General features: G+C 43.3%; 1 protein-coding gene across 1 annotated transcript in view; it reads right to left on the bottom strand.

Annotated features, from left to right (window-relative positions):
- The window catches only part of MYO3B (myosin IIIB), a 583926-nt gene that overhangs the window by 534864 nt on the left and 23668 nt on the right, over positions 1–25394 (bottom strand). Inside the window, exons 4-5 of the mRNA XM_077447966.1 lie at positions 4394–4498; positions 272–371 (exon numbers count right to left, since the gene is read on the bottom strand). Of these exons, the coding sequence (XP_077304092.1) occupies positions 272–371; positions 4394–4498 (205 nt within the window). The remainder of the gene's footprint in view (positions 1–271; positions 372–4393; positions 4499–25394) is intronic.

Here is a 25394-nt window from a genome sequence, read left to right as displayed (position 1 = left end):
CATGGAGTGGCTAAATAAAAAGCTTCTTTTTTTTTTTTTTCTTGTTTTTTTTTTTTTACAGCTTACAACTAGATTGTCTGCAGCCACCCAAAACAGATTATCTGACAGGAACTCAGAGGGAGACCCATCTGTTAGACTCCAAGTATCCATAGCTTCCCGCAGAATATTATCGCTAAAACCTGTGGCGCATCTCCAGCTTCAAAACAGACAGCAAATTGGTAGGAGGGGGAAACAGCACGCAGGAAGTCAGCAAGTGGCGAGCAGCGATTACCGAAGTCAACCAGCTTGACTCCTCCTTCTGTTGTCAGAAGTATATTGTTCCCTTTCACGTCACGATGGATGATTCTATTATTGTGCAAGTGCTGGAGACCCTATGTAATGAAAAAAAAAATTATAATAATTACTCCCCTGTCTCATATAATTACTCTGCTATTACGATGTTAATGGTAAGTCTACTGTTCAGGCAGTAGGAACATCTGTCCAGCCACTCACAGGACTGATGCACCCTTGCTGAGATCACAACAGGTATCTTATAGTGAAATTTAGCAGGATATCATACAAGTTGTAGATAAATGGTACACACAGACCCAGTCAGCTAGAAGATGGCTAAGCAACTAGCAGAACTCCAAGTGCCAGCATGCCCCAACATGAAAGGGCTCTCCAAATCTTTTGGTTTTTGTAGCGTTTTACAAAGAACTAAGTTTGGGTCGTTTTTAAAGGGTTAGTCAACTCAAAACTAATATTGAAGTTTGTAGAAGCTGGTGGGATATTTAAAGTCTAAATTCCCCTTTTACATAAACTGTCCCATTTTCACAAAAGAGCTCCACTAATCTAAAGCAGATCTTTGCCCTCTCCCCTTTGTTTTCCCCCCTGTACCACTTACCTGGTGCACATTCCAGTACTCACCTACCCAGAGGATCCAGCTTTGTCTCCCTGAGAATCTATTATATTCTGCCACCACTCGGTCCTGCGCCACAATGTTGATTGTGACATCATCAATAGGCCTGCCAGCTGACCCTGGTTCAGCCGGTGCACCTCCAGATGATGCGGTGCTAGGCTTTCCCCCTCCTCCTTTCTGAAAGAAGCACTATGCCCCCTAGGATATGTGATGTCCAGGACAGTACATATCATTCACCCAGGCAAATGATGTACGGGGGGGCAGCACTTTTCTTTTACCAAAAAAAGTAAACAAAAAAAAAAAAAGACAGCCCTATTCTGGTAGTGGAGGGGTGGAGGGATGTACAGGATGGAAGTCTTTCCTGCGGGTGAAGATCTGCTTCAAAGACTATGTTAACCTTTTCCAATAAAAAAAAAATAGCGTATGCAGTCAAGGGGCCAGGGTAGTTTAAAGGCTAAGTCCACCTTTTCCAAAAAATAGCCTTGCGGTCAAGGGGCCCTTGTAGATATTAAAAAACTGTGCTACAGTGTAAAATGTACATTCATTTTATTGCCATACCCGTAGACTATTTGGGGCCCCCTTTGGAAGGTTGGTGGAAAAACTTGCAGTTAGCAAGCCCCACTTCCTTTAGTTTTAGATACACTTTAAATATATTTTACATTAGATACAATAATGCAGGACCACTGAGATCCCCGCTACTGCCACAGGAGGAATGATATTTCACAGACAATTTAATACAGATGATATATTGTTAAAACATTCCTAATTGCATTTTACTTTAAATAGAGAGCTGACTTAGGGCTCTAATGGTTGATATGGTCCTGTCAGCCTCATTTCTTGAACACACATACAGGAGGGGGGAAAGGGAGCAAAAAGGGAAGTCCAAACTATTCCTTTTTTCCTTGGCTTATGTCTGGCATGAGAGAACGATACATTGATTTAGAAGAGACCTGCACCAATGGCTTTAAATGGCTAACCATAGATTTTAATAAACTTGAAATACTTTGTTTGGGCCAAGCTGGTTCAAACTAACTACTTTCTTCACTAACACATGCAGTGGCTGTCTGTCAGGAGTGTATGAACTCCTGCTCCATCATAGCTGATGGTTCCAGAATCCTGATTTTGGCTGTGGCATTCTCCTTGTCTGTTTGTCCAACTGCAAGGTGATTGATTGTGGCCAGACGCTGGGTGGAGACCAAACCTGATATAAGCCAGCCAAGCCTGCAGTCTAATGCTTGTGATAGCGTGTGTATTACCTGATCAAGCTGCCTGTTTGTCTGGCCTGCTCTGCTAAATTGGATTTCCCCGTGTATGACCTCGGATCGGATATAGACTATTCTCTTAACTATAAACTAAAATTGGGAAACTGCGCTCCCCACAGAAGTGTCAAATAAACAGATAAGTACACTCCATAAACCACACCCCTTCTGGTCTATATTGTCCCAAGTGAACCGTGGCAAGCAGTGAAAACTTATACTAAATAGAACCAGTGGTCACGCAATAATTCATCAATATTTTGGTTATTTAGCATCATTGATTTAGGCACATTAATTTTAAAATTGTGACCGCTTATTGTAGGTCACTCAGATTTATAAATGTTTTTGGAACATTAATTAATTATCAGATATTTTTAGTTTATATGCACTGGTTCTATTTAGTATAAGTTGTGACTGCTTGCCACGGTTCACTTGGGACAATATAGACCAGAAGGGGTGTGGTTTATGGAGTGTACTTATCATCTGTTTATTTGACACTTCTGTGGGGAGCGCAGTTTCCCAATTTTAGTTTTTATTCAAGTTTGTATTTTTGGTACAGATAAGAACTGCAGCTCCCATCTGAATTAACCTTTCACAGAGATTATTTAATTCAGTTAATCTTTCGCGTTTTTTCCCTTCTAGTTTTATTCTCTGAACTATGCCTGCCTTTTACCTGGACTGTCATTGAACCACTCTGCCTGTCTGCCAACCGTAAGTACCTGTTCGCTTTGCTCAGTTCGCAACTGCCCTGGCATGGTGGCCAGGCACTATAGAATTGTGTGTAAGTCCTAGTGGCAACCGAGTACCGGTAGGCTTGCTTGCCTTATGGGAAAGGGGGCTGCTATAGGTGAAGAACACATTCCTCTCCATTATTCCTCTTCTCTTCTGAGGTGAAGAATCCAGGAGCCAGCTATAGTGTCTTACCGCCTGCATTAGGGGTTAACGTGACATTGTCATTGCGGTATGAACTGAATGTAGCCGCAGCTGCATACAGTGTACAGTGCTGTGTTCCATCAGCGCTCCCAAGGCTAAATTGAGTCAGCCATTCACAGAAAACTTTGCATTTTATGAATAAATACAAGACTTCCTCTGATTGGCTGAGCAAAGAGATGGGTGGATGATATCACAATCTCTGCCTCAACCAATCAGTGGAAGCTTTGTATTCATTCAGAAATTACAAGGCTTCCTATGAATTGCTGAGCAGATCTCAGCCTGATTCAATTTTGTTTCTGGAGCAGGACAGAAAGTCCCCACCCTGCTGCCGAACCACAGCGCTGCATACAGTATGCAGCTGATGCCACATACAGTTTATATAGCGCTGACAAGTGCTGCATGTGTTTGTACAGGAAATATGCCATTTGAATTAGCTTGGTCCAAACAAACTAAACAAATTCAGTAAACATGGAGTTAGGCTTTAATGTAACATAAAATGTATACATCTACAAAACCTGTCATACTAGAGTTTTAAGCTAGCCATACCCTGTAAGCCCTTGTACACACAGTCGGAGATCCGACAACCAAATCCGTCGGAGTAATTTCCGACGGATTAATTCCGGAAGAGGTCCGGAAGTGATGTTGCATACACATGGTCGGACTAAATTGTCTGAAAATCCGATTGTACATAACGTGATGACGTTATTTCGTTACGACGGGACTACGTTGAGGCTAGCAGCCAATAACTTTGGTCTAGGAATTTGATCTGAGCATGCGTGGCACTTTGTCCGTCGGAGTAGGCTACACATGATCGTAAACAGTCCGATGCAGACTACACACAGTCGGAATATCCATCAAAACGGTCCGATAGGACACATTCTGTCGGAATCTCCGACCGTGTGTACAAGGGCTTAGACCTCTCCAATCAGGATAAACAGCGAAGATGGATGAATGAATGCCTGTGCTGTGTTATTGTATTCTGACAGCCACTGGTGACAGGGGCCAGAATACCCAAACAACTGCTGCATCTGATTGGATGCTCTTTGGCTGGAAATGTTAACAAAAGGCAATTGAACAATTGAATTATGCTAAATGGAGCGGGGCTGGCATAGCTAACCACTGAATGAATTTTGCCCAAACAGAATTTGCTCGGTGTATGGCCAGCTTTAATGTAATACATTTATATACTGTAGATATGTGCTGCATTTTTGTACCCGCTCTCACATACCATCCTGCCAGAGGCTGTACAGTGCTGCTCTATATTATATATATATATATATATATATATATATATAAACCTTCTTACCAGTAAGGCACCATATAGAATGTAGGAGATTATGGCTTCATCCAGTCTTTGTCCACAATTCTGTATGCTTTTCACCAGATCGGTAACAGATCCACCATTACACAGCTATGCAAAACACATTAAAATTTAATTCAGAATAAGGTATAGTTCATTTGCTGGCATACAAGTAAAGTCATTGCATTTTTGCACAATTCTAACTATACAAATGACTGACGTTTCAGATCAATGAAGTCCATAATAGTCTACAATATTCAATCCACTAGTATGCAGACATCATAATAATAATTACATTCACTTTACTTATGTAGCATATTACATTTTAGAAATAATGAAATCTAGCCATTTATAAAAGAACTTCAGTTTTGTACTCCAGTCAAAGAAAATGTATCTAGATTGCTATTTTTTCATAAATATTTAACATTTGTTAGAAAAGTTTGATAGTTAATTTAGTAGAACTATGGCATTCCTTTAAAAAAATATGTGATGCAGTACTAAGGTTTTCTTTTAGTCCCTCTGCAGAGTCCCCCAAATACCGGTTAGGCCTTTGATTGAAGTCTACCTAATGCAGCTTCCTGTGATAGTGTGGCAACGATGATGCACTGCTCTTGAATTTAGAGCAGAATTGTCACTCCCATGTAGGCTGTGCACTTATCACGCACATGGTAGCAGAGCATGATACGACGAGAAAGGGCTCTCTTACACCTCTGATTTGGGGCCCCTGATAGTGTAGACAGGAGGCACAAGAATGCAAAGTGGCACGAGTGCCTGTAAATCTTGCTAGCAGTAGGGGTCAGGAGAGGTTGTCAGATGGCTCCAACAAGCTGGCAAGCAGGCGGGCAGCTGGAAGATGGCAGACTGAAGCCAGCTGGGACTGGTGACAGTAGGCAGGGGAGGCATGCACTGGTAGCAGACTGAAGAACAGCAGTCACAGCAGGATGTGTCAGGAAGCAGAGTCAGGCCTGCTGAGTCATACACTTGCAGGACAGATCAGGTACAGAGGAATAGGCAATAGTATGGTCTGACGTCATCAGTCATGTGGGCGTGACATTACGCGTAGGGTGTGAGCGGAGGCATACCGGAAGTGATGTTGGTAAGCGGAAACCCCAGGACCACCATAGAGGAGGGATCAGTACCATAGAGATCCTCAGGCCAGACAGACCATTAGAGGACCCCTAGAGTCAAGCAGAGGCATTTGGACCATCAGATAAAGATACCAATACATGGTCTTATCTTACAGCAGTGAGAGTCTAGGAATCACATAGGTGTCACATCACTTGAAAGAACAGACACTATTTATTCACCCTCTGTGAACAGTGAAGGGATACACCAGTCAGTTACAGCACCACAGCAGAGTGCATGGAACCTTTGTTTATGGATTCAATTGGCTCACAGTTGTTTCTATTATTTTTAAATTTATTGCACTACAGTCACAGTTCATTATCATATATTTAAGTGGCATTATTGGTTTATATTTTCATTTGTTTATTTACTTCATAGCACTGATCACTTTAAAGATTGTTTATGTATATGCATGAGGCATTTAATTTAATATTTATTGGTGCATTTGCACAAGTTTGTGTTTACACAATTTTCTGTATTGACCTCGGGTTGGAATTTTATATTGGGTGGCACATGAATTATTATTGTATATAATTTGTCTTTGATTTTTTCCTTTTTTTTAAATTGAATTACACTGTACGTATTTATATATTATTCAATCACATAGTATCTAACAGCGCAACACCAATACCACATACAATACCACTCCTTTAGCCACAGATTAGCTAATCGGTGTCTGTGGCAGTTAAGCATCTCAAACACCTAAAATGATAGTGCGGGAGCACTTATTTATAAACATTCTTACACACAACTACTTCACTTTCAATAATGATATCTATCTTCAGTGTATGGATACTGCTATGGGAAATAAAATGGCACTTTAATATGTAACTTATTTATGGCTGACCTGAAGGACAAATTCCTTAACATCCCATAACAAAACCATACTGATACTATCGCTATATTGATGATAATTTTATCATATGGACAGAAGGTGAAGAAAACCAAAATGTACTCATTGGTCAACATGTTTCACCCATCAATCAAACTAAAGGCCATCAGATACCACCAAATTTGCTTGGACTCAAAAAACAAGTAAACATCTCAGAATACTATAAGACTCCTTCCATAAGAAAGGTTACATGGACAAAACCATTAATACAAGCATAAACAAGGCACTGAAAACCTGAAGAGAAAATCTACAGTACAAGGAGAACCATGTACCTTTAGTAACCACATATAATGCAGCACAAGAAGGGATAAGAAAGATAATCAAACCCATCTCAGTTCATAGCTCTCTATTGCCGTGTATGTTTGTGGGGGGGGTCTCTTCTCAGAGATTGTCTTATTAAAGAGGAAGTTAACCCTGATGGGTTTACTTCCTCTTTGATTCCCTGCAAAGGTAAAGCATAATGGACTACTATTCATTGCATAGTAGTCCATTATGTGCCACTTACCTGACACAGGAGTCAGCGAAGTCACCGCTGTCCCCTTGTGTACGGAAACTCGATCTTCTCGGTGGGTCTCGCTGCTCCGGCGCTGTCACTCGACGACACTCCCACGTATGCGCACGGGAGCCACCACTCGCAGCATATCGCCGTTGACAGCGGCGCTTAGTGCGCCTGCGCGCCGCTGTCTACGGGGCATACGCCGTAGACAGCGGTGCCAGTGTTTCGGCAAATATCTCCTAAACCGTGTAGGTTTAGGAGATATTTCTTGGACCTACAGGTAAGCCTTAATCTATGCTTACCTGTAGGTCAAAGTGGTTTGTAAGGGTTTACAGCCACTTTAATATTCTGCTAAAACTTTGTGTATTGGTACTGCTTGGACTTTGAAGCAGAGGGTAAATCCCAAATGCTTGTCCTGAAAATGTTGGTGTTAGTGAAAATAAAAGAAAGTATCACAGAAAGTACGTAATTGTTTAATTTAGCCACCACATATAAAAACAAATATCATGCAATTCATTACATTTGTGTTCTTGGTTTTAGATATTCTTAAAGTGGCTGTACACCTCAGACTTAAATATTAACAAAGCTATATCCCTCTAAAGTGTTTATTGTCTCAATTAAGAACTGTAAGGCCCCTTTCACATGGGGCGGATCAGTGGTGATCCACCCCGTGGATATCCGCTTGCTCAGCGGGGATCGCCGGAGCACCTGAAAAACTGACAGGCGGACCTGAACGGAAAAACTGACAGGCGGACCTGAACGGAAAAACTGACAGGCGGACCTGAACGGAAAAACTGACAGGCGGACCTGAACGGAAAAACTGACAGGTGGACCTGAACGGAAAAACTGAAAGGCGGACCTGAACGGAAAAACTGAAAGGTGGACCTGAACGGATCATCAGTGTGAAAGGGGCCTAAAGCTCCATACACACTATCAGATTTTCTGCAGATTTTTTCCTTCAGATTTACCAAAGCCATATAATATGAGGTCAAACCTTAGGAGTTTCAATTTGTATGCAATCAGGCAGGCCCTTGCACTACATGGTTTTGGTAAATCTGAAGACAAAAATCATCAGAAAATCTGATAGTGTGTATGGGCTTAAGGGGTTCATTTACTAAAACTGTAAACTGAGATTGCACAATCTCGTGCAGCTCTGCATAGAAATCAATCAGCTCCCATTTTTTTTTGTCAAAGCTTAATTGAAGAAGCTGGAGATAGAAGTGGCTACCATGCACAGCTCCACCAGATGTTGCACTCTACAGTTTTAATCAATCAACCCCTATGTGTCATTTCTGAGCTCTGCAGGGGGAACCTTCCAACCCACCTGACACTCTGGGTTCAGACATCCTTGTAGCACTGTGTGGCAATAATCAAACAACTTAGTATAATTAGATTCTGAAATATTTTACTTAAACCAAATAAGGGAAAGTTACTTCAAAGAGAGAGGTAATAAATCTTCTGAGCCGAGATAACAGCGCCAACTCAGCAAACACATTGCTCCCAAAGACACAAGACAATTGTTCAGCAACTACAATATTATATACATATACGTGCACTCCCTTTTTGATCAGAGTTTATCTTCTAGTGGATGTTTCAGTTAACTACTTATGCGACCACACTGAGAAAGATTTAATCTAGCCAGCCTATGCTATCCTAATGACAGAAGCAGGTCTACAAAAAGCAATATAGGGCCTTCCTATAAGTAATGGCAAAAGAGTTCCACGTTGCAGATCTGAAGTTCTTTGCCAGCTAGTTGGAGCTCATTAACTGTAATCCATTTGGGTATAATGAAGGCAATAGATTCCTAGTGGTAAGGATCTAAAGGCGTCTCAGCACAGTGTTCAAGCAATGTAGTAAAGTGTTTTTGGGGTACAAGATGTTCGACAGCGTATAACAGAGCTAGACCCCTTCGGCCTCGAATTGGAAGTAAGACTCTGCATGGTAGGTCGTGACCTCTCTCCCTGTTGCACAGAGAGGTCCGTCTGGCGTCAGGCCCAGGAGGAAGAGACCTCCGTGCGGGCCTTTTGTTCCTTTAATAGCTACTCCCAGCAATCTTCATGATACAGCAATGATCCCTGGGATGTGTAGTCTTAAGGTAAAGGGGTGTGAAGCAACTCGCGGAAGGAGAACTATACGTTCCATAATTCACTTTGTAGGGCACACAAAGATGAGGTCACAGGTTACACTGATTACCAAAAGGGCAAGCGATGTCTAGGAACACTGAAAGGTACAGTGCTCTCTGCTGGTAGTCCATATCGCTACATAAGGATTTACAACCACTTCATCATCCCCGACCCATATGAATACCTCCCCAGCTATAGTGCTTACCACTTACCTCATATACCTAAAACCCAACCTCCACAACCCCCTCTTCACATCTGCCCTGGGCATACTCTATCCTTTGTTACTTGAAGAGATCTTATGCGTTTTTCCAGCAATTTGAGTGATGCGATTCTAAAAAATTTGTTTGGGCATTGAAAGAATTCCCTTTGACATACTTTTTCTTGTTATTTTTACGATCATTTTGGACTATCACTCTTGGGACTTACAGTACAGAACACAGTTTATGGACTTTTATTATTGATGCTTGTGGTTTGTATATGATCCTTCACATGTAACACATATGCATTAATATTTTTGTATGATTTTCACATTTTATATTTTTATATTTTTGCATGATTTTCACTTTTTATAGCACATGTGCACTTTTGAGTTGCACGCCAACGGGCATTTTTCAACATACATTTTTTTTTTTTTTTTTTCATTTTAACCGTCATTTATTTATTTATATTAACACGCATTTATCAGGGGCATACATATGGCATTTGGTAGATACCACTAATATTTCATATTAGTTCACATTATTTATTTATTTTATTTTTAAGGCCGCCTATTAATAATATTGATTAGAATACTGCACATTTAAATTTTTTGGCACCAAGGTGCACGTTAGGTAAGGTTTTAGCGCCAAAGCTTATATTTCTTATATTGTACCCTGGGCATACTACCTGGGCAGATGGAAAAACCTAATATGTTGCCAATGCCAAGAAATTAACAAGAACACGGATATTGTTTGCCAGAAAATGTGACAAGCATACCTACATGCTCCAACTTCTATCCCCCTTTCAGACTATGACCTCTCTACCGGCAGAAGTGATTTACCTGTATGTTGGTTCACGGGGATGGTAATAAAGAATATGTTTGCTCAACTGTCTAAATTAATCAAACTATAGCTGACCTTCCATGGATTGAATTTAATCCTTTTCATCCTTTTCCTGCTGAATTGTCCTAAATGCGGTCTGTGGGTGGCCCTGACATCATCATTTCACTTGACAAACTATGATTTGAAGATAGAAGGAGTGAGATGGGGAATTGTTGGCCAAACAATGACTACAGCCAATCAGCTGTAGTCACTGTTTAGGTATCCTGACAGACGAAGGTGCTGGCTGTCATAATACAATAGCTGGCAGGGGAGATTCACCCATCTGACCTGCTTAGTGTGGATTGGTGAATCTGCAGGCTGAATAATATAAATCTGTGTGTAGAGGGCCAGTGAACTTGCATTCTTCATGCATTATTTGTTATCAGTGATGGCCAAGTAAGATAAAGAGACTGGAGTGGAATGAAGAGAAAACAAGTAAAAAAAAGGGCACAAAATACAGGTAGCAAAAAAAAGAGAGAAAATGCCAGATACAAAATAATAAGCCGATGGCATGTGCCCTTTAAAAACCCACGGATCTGTGTCATTTTTAGAAAGTCTAGCTCCATGTGACGAAAATGTCAGGCAGGAAATGATTGATGTACTTGATAACAATGAGGCAACAAATTACAGTCATTTGAGGCGTTTGCTGCATGGCTGCCTTCACTGGCAGGCAATATAAAATAGACAGCAGCCATATCTCTATACTTAGACCTGATAGCATGCTCTGCCAGCAGCTGAGATGAAACATCCTGATTCAGAATAGCAGTGCTTCTTGCAAGCCGTTTCCATTAGTGTGCTGCCATACATCAAAGGAGGTGATAAAAAGCAGGGATTAGGACTCTGGTGAATGTGTTTTTACCCACAACATTAGCTTCTAAACCATCCTTTTCCAGTCCCTGTAGTGTCGCTCCTGATGTTTTTGCATGTTTTCTAATTCCATGTTAAAATGATGCTGAAGCATGGAGTCATTAGCTTTTATAAATGATATGCCATTATTTTGCAATGAGATATTTTTTTCTCTGAGCTTTAGTACAGCCATTTTGTAGGCCGGCCTGACCTCGACCTGTGCTAAGTGGAATTAAGTGACACTTAAAAATATTCTTATTCTCCAAAAATAATCTATACACATCCACTACTAAGAGTGATATTAAAGGCTCCAATTTTTTTTTATCTGAAATAAAAAAGATTCATACTTGCCTGTTCTGTGCAAGGATATTGCACAGAGCAGACCCTTACCTTCTCTTCTGGGGTCCCCCCGCTGGCGCTGTCCGCTCCTCCTCTTCTGTGAGTAAGGACAGGTTCACACTAGTGGCCTCAGCAGGGGGTCCCATACGTCCCTGTTTTCCATTTCAGGTGCGGATCAGGTCCAACTTTTTGCCAGAGTTCAGAACTGAAGCAAAGACGCACAGAACCCTTTTACAATGTGGACCATGGCTGCGCCGGAGGTGTGTGAACTGGTTCCATTTAGAGCCAATCACACTCGCCTGTCATGCGAGTTGAATGCGGGGAAATACACATCCAATTCGCATAAGTGTGAACCCAGCCTAACTCCATAGCAAGCCGTGTGCTATGAGGGCACACGTTCAGGCGCGCTCCCAAGCCAGGCTGTGTATGTCCATAGACACACACAGCGCCGCTCGGCTACGTGCCCTGATCCCTGCTGGATTTGATTGACAGCAGCAGGAGACAATGGCTCCTGCTGCTCTCAGCCTGACCTGTGAGAGCATGGAGAGAGACCAACACTGCTGAAGACAGAAACAGCACTGGATCGAGAGTGGACTCAGGTAAGTATACCTTAAAGGAGAAGGAGAAGTACAGCCAAAGCTTTTTTTAGCTGCACTTTTCCTGTGGATCACAAAAGTGCAAATCATTTTGCACTCCTATTACTAATTTTCAGCAGAAGCCCGCTGTCGGCTGATGTCACAGAGCCAGTCCAGGCTCGGGGAAATATCGTGACCATATGCCTGGACCGGCACCCGGCTCAGCCTCTCAATGACCCCCTTAGAGCCTGAGCCAGCCACTCCCTCCCCCTCCACAACCCAGTGAGCACAGGGGAGTGGGGGTAGAGCAGAGAGCTGTCACTGACAGTCACCAGCTCTCTGCTCAGGGAGCTCTGATAACCGAGCGAACAGCGATGTCTAATCGCTTGGTTCTTGGCCTTAGAGCCTTTGGGGGTCTGATGCTACATCCACCTAGGGAAGTATGATTATAAAAAAAAAATCCCATACTTTTCTTTTAATGCAGGTAATGCATTAAGGTATAAAAACTTTTGACTTTAGAAAAACTGTACTGGCCCTGCAATCTGTTTAGAAGGAGATCAGCAATGGCAGCCTCCATATTTCTTTCATTATAGATTTCCTTTACTACAGCATTTAAAATGTATGTCACACTGGCGAACGGCTCATGTTCCAACTCTCTTGGAGTGGATGGAGGAGATGTATTACATTGGACACACAGAATCACTCCTGGGACAAGAAATGGGCACACATGAATGCTGGCTCCCCTGTAACATGTACAGAGAATCTTCTGAGCTTCAGGACCTCCTTGCTGGGTAAAGGCTGGTTAGCTTTCCTAGTTAGGTTCTAGGTCTTAAGGCACCCATCCTTGAGCTGTGCTTCTCTCTTTTCTTTCCTTTTTCCCCACGCTCTATCTTTTTTCTCCTCCCCTCTTCTATCCATCTTATCCCTCTGCCCTTTTTTTTTGCCGTGGACCACAGAGGGGCTTGGGGTTCGCCTATTACTATAGTATATGCATTCCATGTTTACTGGTACAGTGATGGCATTATGGCTTGCGCCTGGTTAATATGCTTGGAGTTATACTCATAGCATTGTATTTTCTGTTCTTTTTGTCCCCCTTTGTTTTTCTTTTGATTTGATCATTTATTTCATTTCTGTTTGCAATGTGTTTTGTGTATGTACCAACCCGCCCCGCCCCCGTTCTTTTTTTTTGTATGCCATTACCTTTTTGTATTTTGTATGCTTCAAAATATTAAATAAACTTATATTGAACATAAAATGTATGTCAGTGATGCTTTAAAATTAGACTATGAGCATTGCTGTGTCTGATGAGACACAACGAGCATGATGGCAGGCAACTAGCATTTTTAGAAGGAGATCAGCAATGACAGCCTCAACATTTGCTTTGCAGCCGTTTGCTGTCTACATGCACTTCAGCAATGACTGCATGGCATTTTACTGTTTTCTAATGCAGACAACAGTGGTCCATGCTGTTTAACTTCGGTTGAAACAGCCACTTGTACTCTCTATTGGAAGCTTGGGTGACAACTGGGAGACAGGGAAAGAGGGTTGTCTTTCTATAACAGGAAGAATCTGAACAAGGGCTTTCATGCCAGGATCACCATGTATTGAAGACTACATGTTTTTAAATTATTGAAAATGATGTTAGATGTTAGTGATTGGGTTTAAATATAGTTTAAAGCAGAATAGGAATTTTATGACAGGAGACCATATAGATCTCTTATTTTCTTTTCTCTCTATATTTACATCACAGCCCTATGCCAAGATGACTTAACTCCCGTACGTATGCCGTGAGTCCAGAGGGAAGACTGGAGGAAATGGAAGTGTCTGCGACAAGCAAGCACAGTGTTGGACGGGTTTGCTTGCAAGGTACGTCTGCCATAATGTAATAATATGCTCTGCTTAAAAGCGCATTATGACCAAAGGGTCCTTGGGGATCAAACTAATGCAAAGTGAGCATACAATAACAAAATATATAAGCAAATACATAAGCAGATTACCTTCATTGTCTGCGTCACAAAACCATAGATTCAGAAATACAGGCAATTTCTATTTACAGTATATGCAAATCTTGACTTTTCTTTTAAAGGCTAAGTTTGGCTCTGCCCCTCTTACTTCTATTGTCTTTCATTTGGTTCTTTAATATGATATGAAGTATGGATGACCAATAGGGATGCTCATCAGATTAAGGAAAGAGTTGGTAAACACTCAACTTTTACAGGAAATATTAGATGTAGCGCTCTACCCCAATCAGGCCAAATTTCGTTTTGGCTTCACACTACTCAGTGGAGAAATTACAGTATCTGTTTTTTGGTCTGGTCAGGGTTTCCCTAAGGTCAGTGGTTGATTATTTCTGCCAGCTTCCAGAATATAGTGTAGAAGGCTCAACCTCTAATTTATGAAAATGTTTTCAGACCCCAGCTAATACCTGGGAAGGGGTAACCCAGATGATGGCTGGAGGAAAGATACATGTCTGGATTTATTATCATTCAACCTACTCAGATTGTTATTGTCCTCAGGCTGCTGCCCCTGTCTGTGTACTGGAGTTGCTGTTTGGGCCACTGCATGTGCTGGCCTGATGGTCTGAGACACTGACATTGACAGACATTTTTCTGAAGGGTTTCACCTGCAGGACACTGGTCTGGAGAGGCACTCTTTTCTTTCTCACTGGATCATGTTGCATGGTGGCTGGGTGGCAGACATCTGTCCTTGGCTTTTGTAAGACTTTGATTAAGGATCCCAGGTGTGCATGAGCTTGGGGATATAAGTGCCAGAGGTTGCTTTAAGGACTGGGACTGCTCACATAGAGTTCCTGATTAGCTGGCCATTCCCTCCTACCCCCAGCAAAGGCTGTTACAAGAGGATTTGTCTAAAGTTTGTCCTCAAGCTACTTTCGCCTGATGTTTTGGAGTATCCTGCACCCTATCCCTCTCTCCTGTTGATTTCTGCAATAAATCTACAAAAAAAATCCCTAAACTGAGTCTATGTTGTCAGTGTACTTGGGACTGGATCTGTTGCAGGCAGCCACTGCACTAGGGGAGACCTGGGTAAACTACAGGGGCCCCTTTGTGAGAGAGTGCTACACAAGATTTGCATATCACCAATTAAGATTTAATTTTTACTTTTTATATTAATAATGATCCACAGATGGCAACTGGATGTGTAAATGATCTGCATGTCAAAGTTTTTGTTTTTTGTTTTTATACTTGCATGCTCACCCTCCAATAGGTGAGGTCATTACTGGCATATGATAGGGCTAAGCCCTAAAGTCAGGATAGGCCCCAGTAAAGTGAGAGAAAAGCAGTATGAAATATACACTACACCCACATGCAAAATTGAAATACGGTATGTACATGCAGCCTAAAATTTGACTTTAAAGAAATTGATTCATTACTGGCCCCATTATAACTTCTGCAGCAGCACAATGAAATAGGAGAGCAAGAAATATTTTACCCTGAAGGTGGTCTAAAGTTATCTGCCTCTTGGCTGTGCCTCATAGACATGTACGGGACTTGGATTGAACAGAAGTTTGTGTCATGCTAACCCAGGTCCTACCAAACTTCTTCCTGGATAGAATAGTCACCTACTTGTTCTAGGTGAAACTCCACCATATTGTCTCACCTTCTCAACCCTTCCAACCTAAGCCTTATCACCCAGAATAACAAAATGTCCAGACAAAAAGGCTTTTCAGTGCTTTACTGCGCAACTCAATCATGGTTCACTACTCTTCTTGTAAATATATGTTCTTTACTACAGCACAACATCCATTTACATAACTCACTGAGCAGAATTCTAAGCATAGAGCACTCTTTCTTAGTACACAACATTCTGAACGGTAGTTTCTCAAGTGCAGAACACTCACATAAATCCCAGAACTGTTAGTCATCTTCCATAGATGTTACTTGTCTCTTATTCACCCACAGCTGGCATAAAGGGGTACTGTCTCCACCAGCTACATCACTACAGGTGAGTCTACAAATAAAAGGTACTAACAACTGCCAACACCCATACCAACTATTATCCAGCCCTGGTAAACAAGCTGACATTGGCCAAATGGCATCTGGTGCCTTTGTAAACCAAATCAACCCTATTTTTATCTTATATTCCTACTAGAGCATCTTAACTATAGCAGCGTTCTTCATTTTCCTAACAGAAACCTTGAAAAGGAATGAAGAAATACAAAATCAAATTTATGCATTTTTGTGAATCCAAACTACTGTTTCATTTATCATTTTGACAAAGCCAACACTTCATGAAGTGACAGGGAGTCAATGTAGGAAGTTCATCCAGCAGTGTAAATGGTTAAATCAAATTCCAATTGGCATCGCCCCACAATAAATTCATTAACATGTCTATTGTGTAAGTGTATTAATGAGATGTGGGTTGCTGAATTACAGGAGAGATTTGGGGAAAGATTCTTGCACCCGTCCTGAGATCAGCTGTGTTTTTTTCCATTGTTCAAACTTAATGGAGCTGCTCTGATGTACAGTAAGTGCTTGTGAGATTAGCATCAGCTGAAACAAATGAGCAATTTAAAGATGTTTAATGTCAGCTCAGATGGATGATTCAAAGGGTGAACTGTCAATGAGCAGGAAACGGAACCAATGCTATCAGAAAGACAGATGTACTAACTGTGCAGCCACTTTACTGCTCCAACTTAATCTGGCAAAGCAACCTATCATGAAATGGAGTAATAACATTATTATTTTTATTACTAATATTATCATCATTATTTCTACTACCACCTATACAGCAAAAAAATGAAAAGGGATTTCATCCCCTGCCATGTTGCTTTTCAACAATTTTAAAGTGAGACTTTGTAGTGTATGTAGAGATAAAGATATTTTAAAGTGTTCATTTATATTTCCTATATGTCTATTTATTAACCTCCGTGGCGGTACAATTATTTCGGATTTTGGGTTCTGAAAGCGGTACAATTATTTTGCATGAAAAATTGGCGTTTTATATTGTAGGCCTGTAATTCTCAGGAATAACTCTCTTAAAGCGGGAGTCCACCGGGACTCCGCGTTTTTTTTTTTTTTTAAAAGCCAGCAGCTACAAATACTGCAGCTGCTGACTTTTAAAATAGTGACACTTACCTGTCCAGCGCGCCCGCGATGTCGGCACCCGAAGCCGATCTCTAGATCGTCTGTAAGGTGCTGCCGCCGCCATCTTGGGTATGGGAATCAGGAAATGGAGCCTTTCGGCTTCATTTCCCGGTTCCCTACTGCGCATGCGCGAATTGCGCTGCGCAATAAGGACGGTCCCCGCTGCCTCTGGGATCTGTGTGTTTCCCAGCAGGCAGCTGGGCACTTGCGGAAAGGGGCGGGTACTTGCGGAAAGGGGCGTAATCTACGCCCCTTTCCGCAGAGAGCTATCCCGGAAGTGGGTGCAGAATACCTGTACTGTACAGGTATCTGCACCCCCCTCCCCCCTGAAAGGTGCCAATTGTGGCGCCGGAGGGGGGGAGGGTTCCGATGAGCGGAGGTCCACTTTAGGGTGGACCTCCGCTTTAAATCTGTTCAAACCAGAGTCTAGCAGACATCCCAGGTATGATAAAGTTTGAAAAATGAAATCATAAATTATAATATAATAAATAACTATAAATTATACCAAATAATAATATAACAATAATAAAAATTATTCAATAATGTAATCAAATAAAAAACACTGAAATTTGCTCAGTTGCAGAATTGTCACTGTCATTACTTTTCAATATTTGATGACGGATCTCCCCACAAATCGTTATCGCTCAATTCTGCGAGTGATTCCAATTTATTATTGCTGCTTTCTAGCTGGTCTAAAATCATTTTTGATGTAAAGGGACAGTTTTGGTTGCTATGGACAATCTCCAGTTTCCAGGCATAAAGAACAGTTTTTATAATATAAAACTGCATGCAGGACACTGGACAGAACACTAGGGACAAAGGGGATGTGAAATAATTACATACAGCAATATAATCTGTACGATTACATTATACTGTACGTATACTGTGTGTTTCACTTTTTGAATTTGGCGCCGATCTCCGTCCCCGTGCGTCGCAACGCTCACAGGGCATGGAGATCGGCTCCGTGATCGATCCAGAGGAGGACGAGCCGCTTGTACAGAGGGGGGACATCGCTGGATCTAGGGGAGAAGGTAAGTAATCTCCTCCTGCATTCAGCGATGCGATCCCGAGTCTGGCTCGGGGTTACCGCTTTTGGTACAAAACTTCCACCCCGAGCCAGACTCGGGAACACCGCCAGGGGGGTTAACTCCTATTTAACGAATTATTTTTTGTTCTATATTTTTAATCAGGTAAATATAACATATTCATATTTACCCCTTTCAGCCAGCAGGCAGTGATGCCTATGCTCTTCCTAAGGCCCCTAACTACAAACAGAGCTGAGTGACTCTTAGCGGAGACATAGCTTGCTACGCTTGTTGTTGTGGATTTCCACAGGGTGTACCCTGATCACTTTTTATTTGGGGTTACAACAGGATGTACCCCGTCACTTGATATAGTCAGTTACCCTAAGCTGTATCCCAGTCATTGGCTTGTGTGGGTTACCCATGGGTGTACCCTGGTCACTTATTGTGGGTTACTCCAGGATGTACACCTGTCTCTGGATTTAGTGGGTTACCTCAAGGTATACCCTAGTCAGTGGTTACCAAGAGTTACTCCAGGGTGTATCCCAGTAATTGGTCATTGCAGGTTGGTACAGCATATATCCCAATCACTGGGTATTATGTGTTACCCCTTGGTGTACCCCAGGGTTTACCCCAATCACCAATTATTGTGAGTTACCCCCAGGTGTACCCCTGTTACTTGATATTGTGGAATAACCCAGTGTGTATGCTGGTCAATGATTATTGTGGGTTACCACAGCTTCCATCCCAGTCTTTGGTCATTATGGGTTACCCCAAGGTGTACCCTCATCAGTCATTATTGTGGTTTACCTCAGGTTGTATTACCTCTAGGTGTACCTTGGTGACTTGCTACTTTCTGTGGGTTACTCCAGCATGTACCCCGTTGACTGGTTATTGTGGGTTATCTCAATATTTAGTCAGAGGTTACTGTGAGTTACTCCAAGATATACTCAAGTCACTAGTTATTATAGGTTATCACAAATTGTATGCTTGTCACTTGTTATTGTTGTTATTGTGGGTTACTCTAAGGTGTTTTTATTTTTTGTAGCTCAAACACTTCACCCGGTGCCAAAAAATGTGCACACACATAAAGGGTGAAACACAAAAACGTGCAACGGGTGTATACAAGTCTTGTAAAATCAGAGGACCTTGCCCTGATCCCCTGGGGTGTTGCACTTACACTTGGTCCATCTGGCCAAAACCAAATGGACCCAATTCTCTGGAGGGTCTGCCGTAACAGACCCACCCAAGTACTAGGTGGGGCTCCCCCAAAGGGAGACCCCATGAGAGAGGGTGAACAAAGCCAGAAGGCCATTTCCCCCCCATCCCAAAAATTTCAGGGAAGGCCCGAGGACCTACAACCTACCAGTCACACGTGCAAAAACCGTGTAAAGACATAAAAATACAAAAAGTGACAAACAATAGGGCTTCAATAAAAGAAAGTGGGGAGAGTAAAAAGTGACCATTGTGCTGGATAATGGCCAGCCCTCCGGCCAGGAATCAAAAATTCCTACAGTCCCAGCCAAAAGGCCCAGCCCAGGGGACAGGTGAGAAAAAAAGTGTGAATGGTGCAGTGAACGTGGTGCCATAAATCAAAGTGAACCTCACTCACAGTTTATTTTTACGACACTCTTGGACTGCCACTCCTGGGGCACATACACCATGGGCTTCTTTTCAAGCCCAACCCTCAGCCGGACCAGTGCAGCGTTCCATCCCTGCCAGATAAAGAGCCCTTCTAGGTTTTCTCGGGGAGATAGATAAACGTAGCCTCCACCAGTACTAGCCTTTCCATGCCCCCATCATTCCAGTGGATTTGCATGGCAACGCCCTGATCCACTCAGTCAGGGCGACAGCTCCTCCACCGGACACTGACAGGAACAGCGACCACACCAATCCTAGCCAGAAAGCCGGGAAAACCCAGCCCTTCGGCCAGACCAGTGTAGCACCCCTCCGTATCAAAAATGAAAAAAAAAGTTTTGCCAATAGTTCTACTATAATTTTTTGTTCATCCAGTTCTGAAATTTACACAGCTCTGCCACAGCACACCACAGAACATAAAAATCTGTTCCTTTCCACGTGCGGTAATTTCACTTTCACTTAAAACGGGTTGCTTTGTGAACACCTCCAAGAATCTGGCCTCTTACCCTATATTGGCCAGCTCATCATGCTATGTGTTTTTATGATGTGATTTACCATTGACCTTTATGGTCATGTTTTAAGATTGTACACCAACAAAATTTTGGTAATTTTTATTATACCTCTTGTTACACCTCTGTACTACTTCTTTAGTCTGTCTCCAAAGTCCCAATTAGGGTAACACTGGTAACACACAACACTTGGTCCGCCGGATAGTCTGATCGTGTGTACGTGGCATTAGTGAACACTTATGGAAACCTCTCTAATCACTACATATGTGTCACATTTAGAAGGACAGATCAAATCACATTGGGTACTGAAGGGGAGTCAAGGTTCTTGTCACTGTTCATAGCCCTTATGGAAACCTCTCTAATCGCCACATATGTGACACGTTTACAAGGAGAGGGTCAGAGCAGATCACATTGGGTACTGAAGGGATGTCAAGGTTCCTGTTACTGTTCATACTACCAACAGGAAGTGCTATAGCATTTTACAGGCTTATCCTATCTTAAACCTCTGTTCCAAGTAATGCAGAAGTCTCCACATTACAGACTCAGTTGGCTTGAGTACTCTTCAATATAGTGTTTTCAAATATTTAAAAAATTGTCTATATAAGACAGCCCTGATGGCTCAAATTCCCTAAGGTGTTTGCTCATTTGAACAAAAACACCTCCTACCATCACTGCAACCTTATCCTGTGGAAATTGGACATCATGATCCCTAACTAAGAGGTGGCCATGCCAATCTTTCCAGTGGCTTCAACTAACAGGGATGGACAGCCCCCCACCCATAGTCATGTGACTATTTATGGTAGGGTCACAGGCCAAAGTAAAAAAGGAGAGATCTTTAAATGAAGAGACACATCCAATCAAATAACCTAGAATACAGATAACTAAAAAAATTAAATAAACATAGCGTTGACAACATGATTAAAGAGTGATTAATCATTGCAGACACAATTCAATATCCACTAAATAAACAATGAAAATGTGAATAGGAAAAAAAGAGCAAAACAAAAATGTAAAAGTGGATCAATAAACCAATCCATTTAAAGCCAAGTATTAATCAACTAGTAATGTGAAAAAGAAGCAATAGATGTGAGGTGTAACAAAGAGAAGGAACTGAACAGATGAGCATAAAGCACAGGGCAATCTAGGAAAGAAAAAACCCTACAAACCTCATGGCCACAGGCTGCCTAGTCATTTATGGGTATTTGTTTTTTGCGTTTACTGAGAGCTAGCTACACTTCTATCAAGGAACATTTTTGTAATGGAACTGTCAAAAACTCCACCTAAGGCAGCCAGGTATAAGCGTATAAATAAAGCAATTTGTCTGGTTGCTATGGGTCCATTTATGCCCCATTTGTCTTTGCTTTGTCCACAATTCCACACTGTAAGTACACCTCTCTGTAGATTTCTCTATAAACTAGAAGAAACCATTTGACTCAGAGTTACCGGTAGTAGACTAGAGTCAGAAGTACCAAGGATAGAATAAGCCAGTCGTGCAGTGGGTAGAGCAGAGAGCTGATGCTTCGAGGAGAGAGTAATAAGAAGGCATGTGCTCTGGCTGCACACATCCTCTCATTGAAGAAGTAAGAAAGACTACTATCTCTGCTGGCAGTGCCTAGATTAGAAGGGGTGAAGCGAGACAAACTTGGGTCCACATATTTTTCCTGAATTTTAATGCCTATCTATTGATGCCATTGCCAGTGTCACGTACCTGGTGGTAGAGCCCGACTTGCAGAAGGAGACCTCTCTTGCAGCTCCGACTCGAGAGCCCTGGTAGTGTATACAGGTGACTCAGGAGTCAAGAGGAGCACGAGTGTCTGGCAGGATCAACAGCTGGGTAAGGAGTGCTGGATCGGAGGGGAACTGGAAAGCAGGCAGGTGCAGGAAGCTGAAGCAGAACAGCAGGCAGAGAGGTTGAAGCAGGACACAAGTGCAGGAGTTCTGGCAGAGGTAGGACTTCAGGCAGATGCTGGAACCAGTACAGGAGATGGCAGCGGATGGCACCGGAACAGAAGGCTGGAAGCAGAGTCGTCAGGCAAGCCGGGTCGGAGGTCAGGCGGACAGCAGAAGTACCGAGGATCAGGCAGGTGGATGGTCGGACGAGCCGGGTCAGTAAGCGGGCAGGCAGCAAGGTACCGAAGGAATAAACAGGAGGGAAGTCAGGCAGGCCGAGGTCAGATGCAGGCGGATAGCAGGAGCAGTAGGTAAACAAGCCGGGTCAACAGGTCACAGGAAGCAGGTTCTCAGGATCAGGGTACTAGCACGCTGTAGATCAGACAGCAAGAACTGGATGTGACCAACTGGACTAAATAGCCCGCCTGGCGCCAACGAGCGCACACACGCACGGACGCGGACGCGCGCACCCGCGGACGCGCGGCGGAAGGTCCGGGCTGATCGCTGCTGGCAGGATCTTCGTGACATTGCCCCCCCTCAAGGGGCAGCCTCCGGATGCCCAACCGGGCCCATCTTTCCGGGTGCAATCTTCTGAAAGCTTGGATTAGGGTCTTTGCATGGATATTTTCCACAGGCTCCCAAGAATTCTCCTCCGGGCCGTAACCTCTCCATTTAATTAAAAATTGAGCTTGGTTATTCCTTTTCCTACAATCCAGGATAGCTTCAATTTCAAATTCTTCCTCCCCGTTCACCATTACAGGGTCTGGGGGGTTCACATTCCGGTCGGGAAAAGGATTGGGGACAAAGGGTTTCAACAGGGAGACGTGAAAGACAGGGTGGATCTTGAGTGAATCCGGGAGCTCCAGCTCATAGGCTACCTCGTTGATCCTCCTCCTTACAGTGAAAGGGCCCAGGAATTTGGGGCCCAATTTCCTGGAAGGACACGACAACCGAAGATTTGCGGAGGATAACCATACGCGGTCACCTGGTTCGAGCAGCAATTCACCCCGCTTCTTCCTGTCGAACACTTCCTTATTCTGTTCCTGGGACCTTGCCATGGTCTTCTGTAGTAGTTGGTTGTTTGAAGAGAAAAAATTTATAGTCTCCAAGACTGCTGGAACAGAACATTCGGGAATGGAATTAGGAAGGAAAGCTGGATGAAACCCATAGTTAGCAAAAAACGGACTTTGCTTGGTAGCGGAATGCACGGAATGATTATAGGCAAATTCGGCCAACGGGAGCAGTGTGATCCAGTCATCTTGGGAATAGGATGAAAAACAACGGAGGTATTGCTCGAGAGTCTGATTGGTCCTCTCGGTCTGGCCATTCGTCTGAGGGTGGTAAGCGGTGGAAAATGACAGCGTAATTCCCAGGACTCTACACAGCGCTTTCCAAAACCGTGAGGTAAATTGCACTCCGCGGTCAGACACTATATTAGTCGGGATTCCATGGAGTCTAATTATTTCCCTGATAAACGTCTGGGCCGTCTCGGATGCAGAGGGGGTACCCTTCATCGGGATGAAGTGGGCCATTTTAGACAGCCGATCTACCACCACAAAGATGGCAGTATGCCCAGCTGCAGGGGGCAGGTCGACGATGAAGTCCATAGACAACATCTTCCACGGCCTATCTGGGATGGGCAGAGGTTTCAGTAACCCCCAAGCTCTGGACCTACAGGTCTTGCTCCGGGCACAGGTGGTGCAGGACTCCATGTAACTCCTACAGTCCTTAAGTACTTGGGGCCACCAGAAGGTACGTTGAACAAGATCAGCGGTCTTATAGGCACCAAAGTGCCCTGCTAGAGCATGGTCATGGCAAAGTTCGAGAATGCTCACTCGCAAGCATTCGGGTACAAAGATCTTGCTGCCGTACCAAAACAGTCCATCCCTGACCTGTAACTCAGTTCCAACGGTGGGTGTTGGTCCCATGGAAGCTTGTTTCAAACGCGAGAGCAGATCTTCCTGTAACAGGAGAAAGTTCCCTGGGGCCAGGATAGTGTCAGGGGGTGGAGTTCTTTCGGATTTGTGGAACATCCTAGAGAGGGCATCGGGTTTCGTGTTCTTGGAGCCGGGCCGGTAAGTAACATGAAAAGAGAACCTGGAAAAGAACAGGGCCCACCTAGCTTGTCGCGGTCTCAGCCTCTTTGCAGATTTCAGGTACTCCAAGTTCTTGTGATCTGTGTAGATCAGGATAGGATGAGCAGCTCCTTCTAACAGGTATCGCCATTCTTCCAGGGCAGATTTAATGGCCAGTAATTCCCGATCGCCTACGTCGTAATTTCTCTCCGCGGGGGACAGCTTTCGGGAAAAGAAGGCAATAGGAAAAAGTGAAGCTTGGGTACCTTGTCGTTGGGAGAGGACAGCTCCAACAGCGATTTCAGAGGCGTCTACTTCCAGGACAAATGGTAGGGAAGAATCGGGGTGTTTTAAGACATCCGCGGAGGTAAACAGTCTCTTGAGGGACTCGAAGGCGACTTGAGCTTCCGGGGACCAGTGAAAACGCACCCCTTGCTTGGTTAGCTGCGTGATTGGGCAAATGATAGCGGAGAACCCCTTGATAAATTTCCTATAGAAATTGGCAAAGCCAACAAAACGTTGGACCCCTTTCTTGTCAGTGGGAGCTGGCCAATCAAGGATTGCAGAAATCTTTTGTGGATCCATCCTTATTCCTTCAATGGAAATAACTAGGCCCAGAAATGAGATACTCTCTTGTTCAAACGCACACTTTTCAGCCTTGGCGTACAGCCCGTGTTGCCGGAGCCGGTTCAGGACACATTTGACGTGTTTGCGATGGGAGTCTAGAGAAGGGGAAAAAATGAGGATATCGTCAAGGTAAACAATGACAAACAAGTCTAAATAGTCCCGGAAGACATCATTAATAAAATACTGAAAGGTAGCGGGAGCGTTGCACAGTCCGAAGGGCATCACCCGATATTCGAAATGCCCAAAGCGGGTTCGAAAGGCTGTCTTCCACTCATCCCCACTTCTGATACGAACCAGATTGTAGGCCCCTCTGAGATCCAGCTTAGTGAAGATAGAGGCGGTTCCCAGTCTCTGAAACAATTCCGGTACCAGAGGAAGCGGGTATCGATTCTTTATAGTTATCTTATTTAACTCTCTGTAATCGACACAGGGTCGGAGGGTATGGTCTTTTTTTTCCACAAAGAAGATGCCTGCACCCGCTGGAGAAGTGGAGGGTTGAATGAAGCCTTTCTTCAGGTTTTCGTCTATGTATGTCTTTAGGGTTTCCTGTTCCAGTTCGGTCAGTGGGAAGATCCTGCCAAAGGGAATTTCAGCCCCGGGAAGAAGTTCAATGGGACAGTCATAAGCCCGATGGGGCGGCAGAGATTCTGCCCCCTTCTTACTGAA

The sequence above is a fragment of the Lithobates pipiens genome, unplaced genomic scaffold (assembly GCF_037356315.1).
Source record: "Lithobates pipiens isolate NorthernLeopardFrog02 unplaced genomic scaffold, aLitPip1_a1.2 Scaffold_22, whole genome shotgun sequence".
Taxonomy (NCBI): domain Eukaryota; kingdom Metazoa; phylum Chordata; class Amphibia; order Anura; family Ranidae; genus Lithobates; species Lithobates pipiens.
The sequence above is the reverse complement of the archived record's forward strand: the minus strand, read 5'-3'. Positions and strand labels throughout refer to the sequence as shown.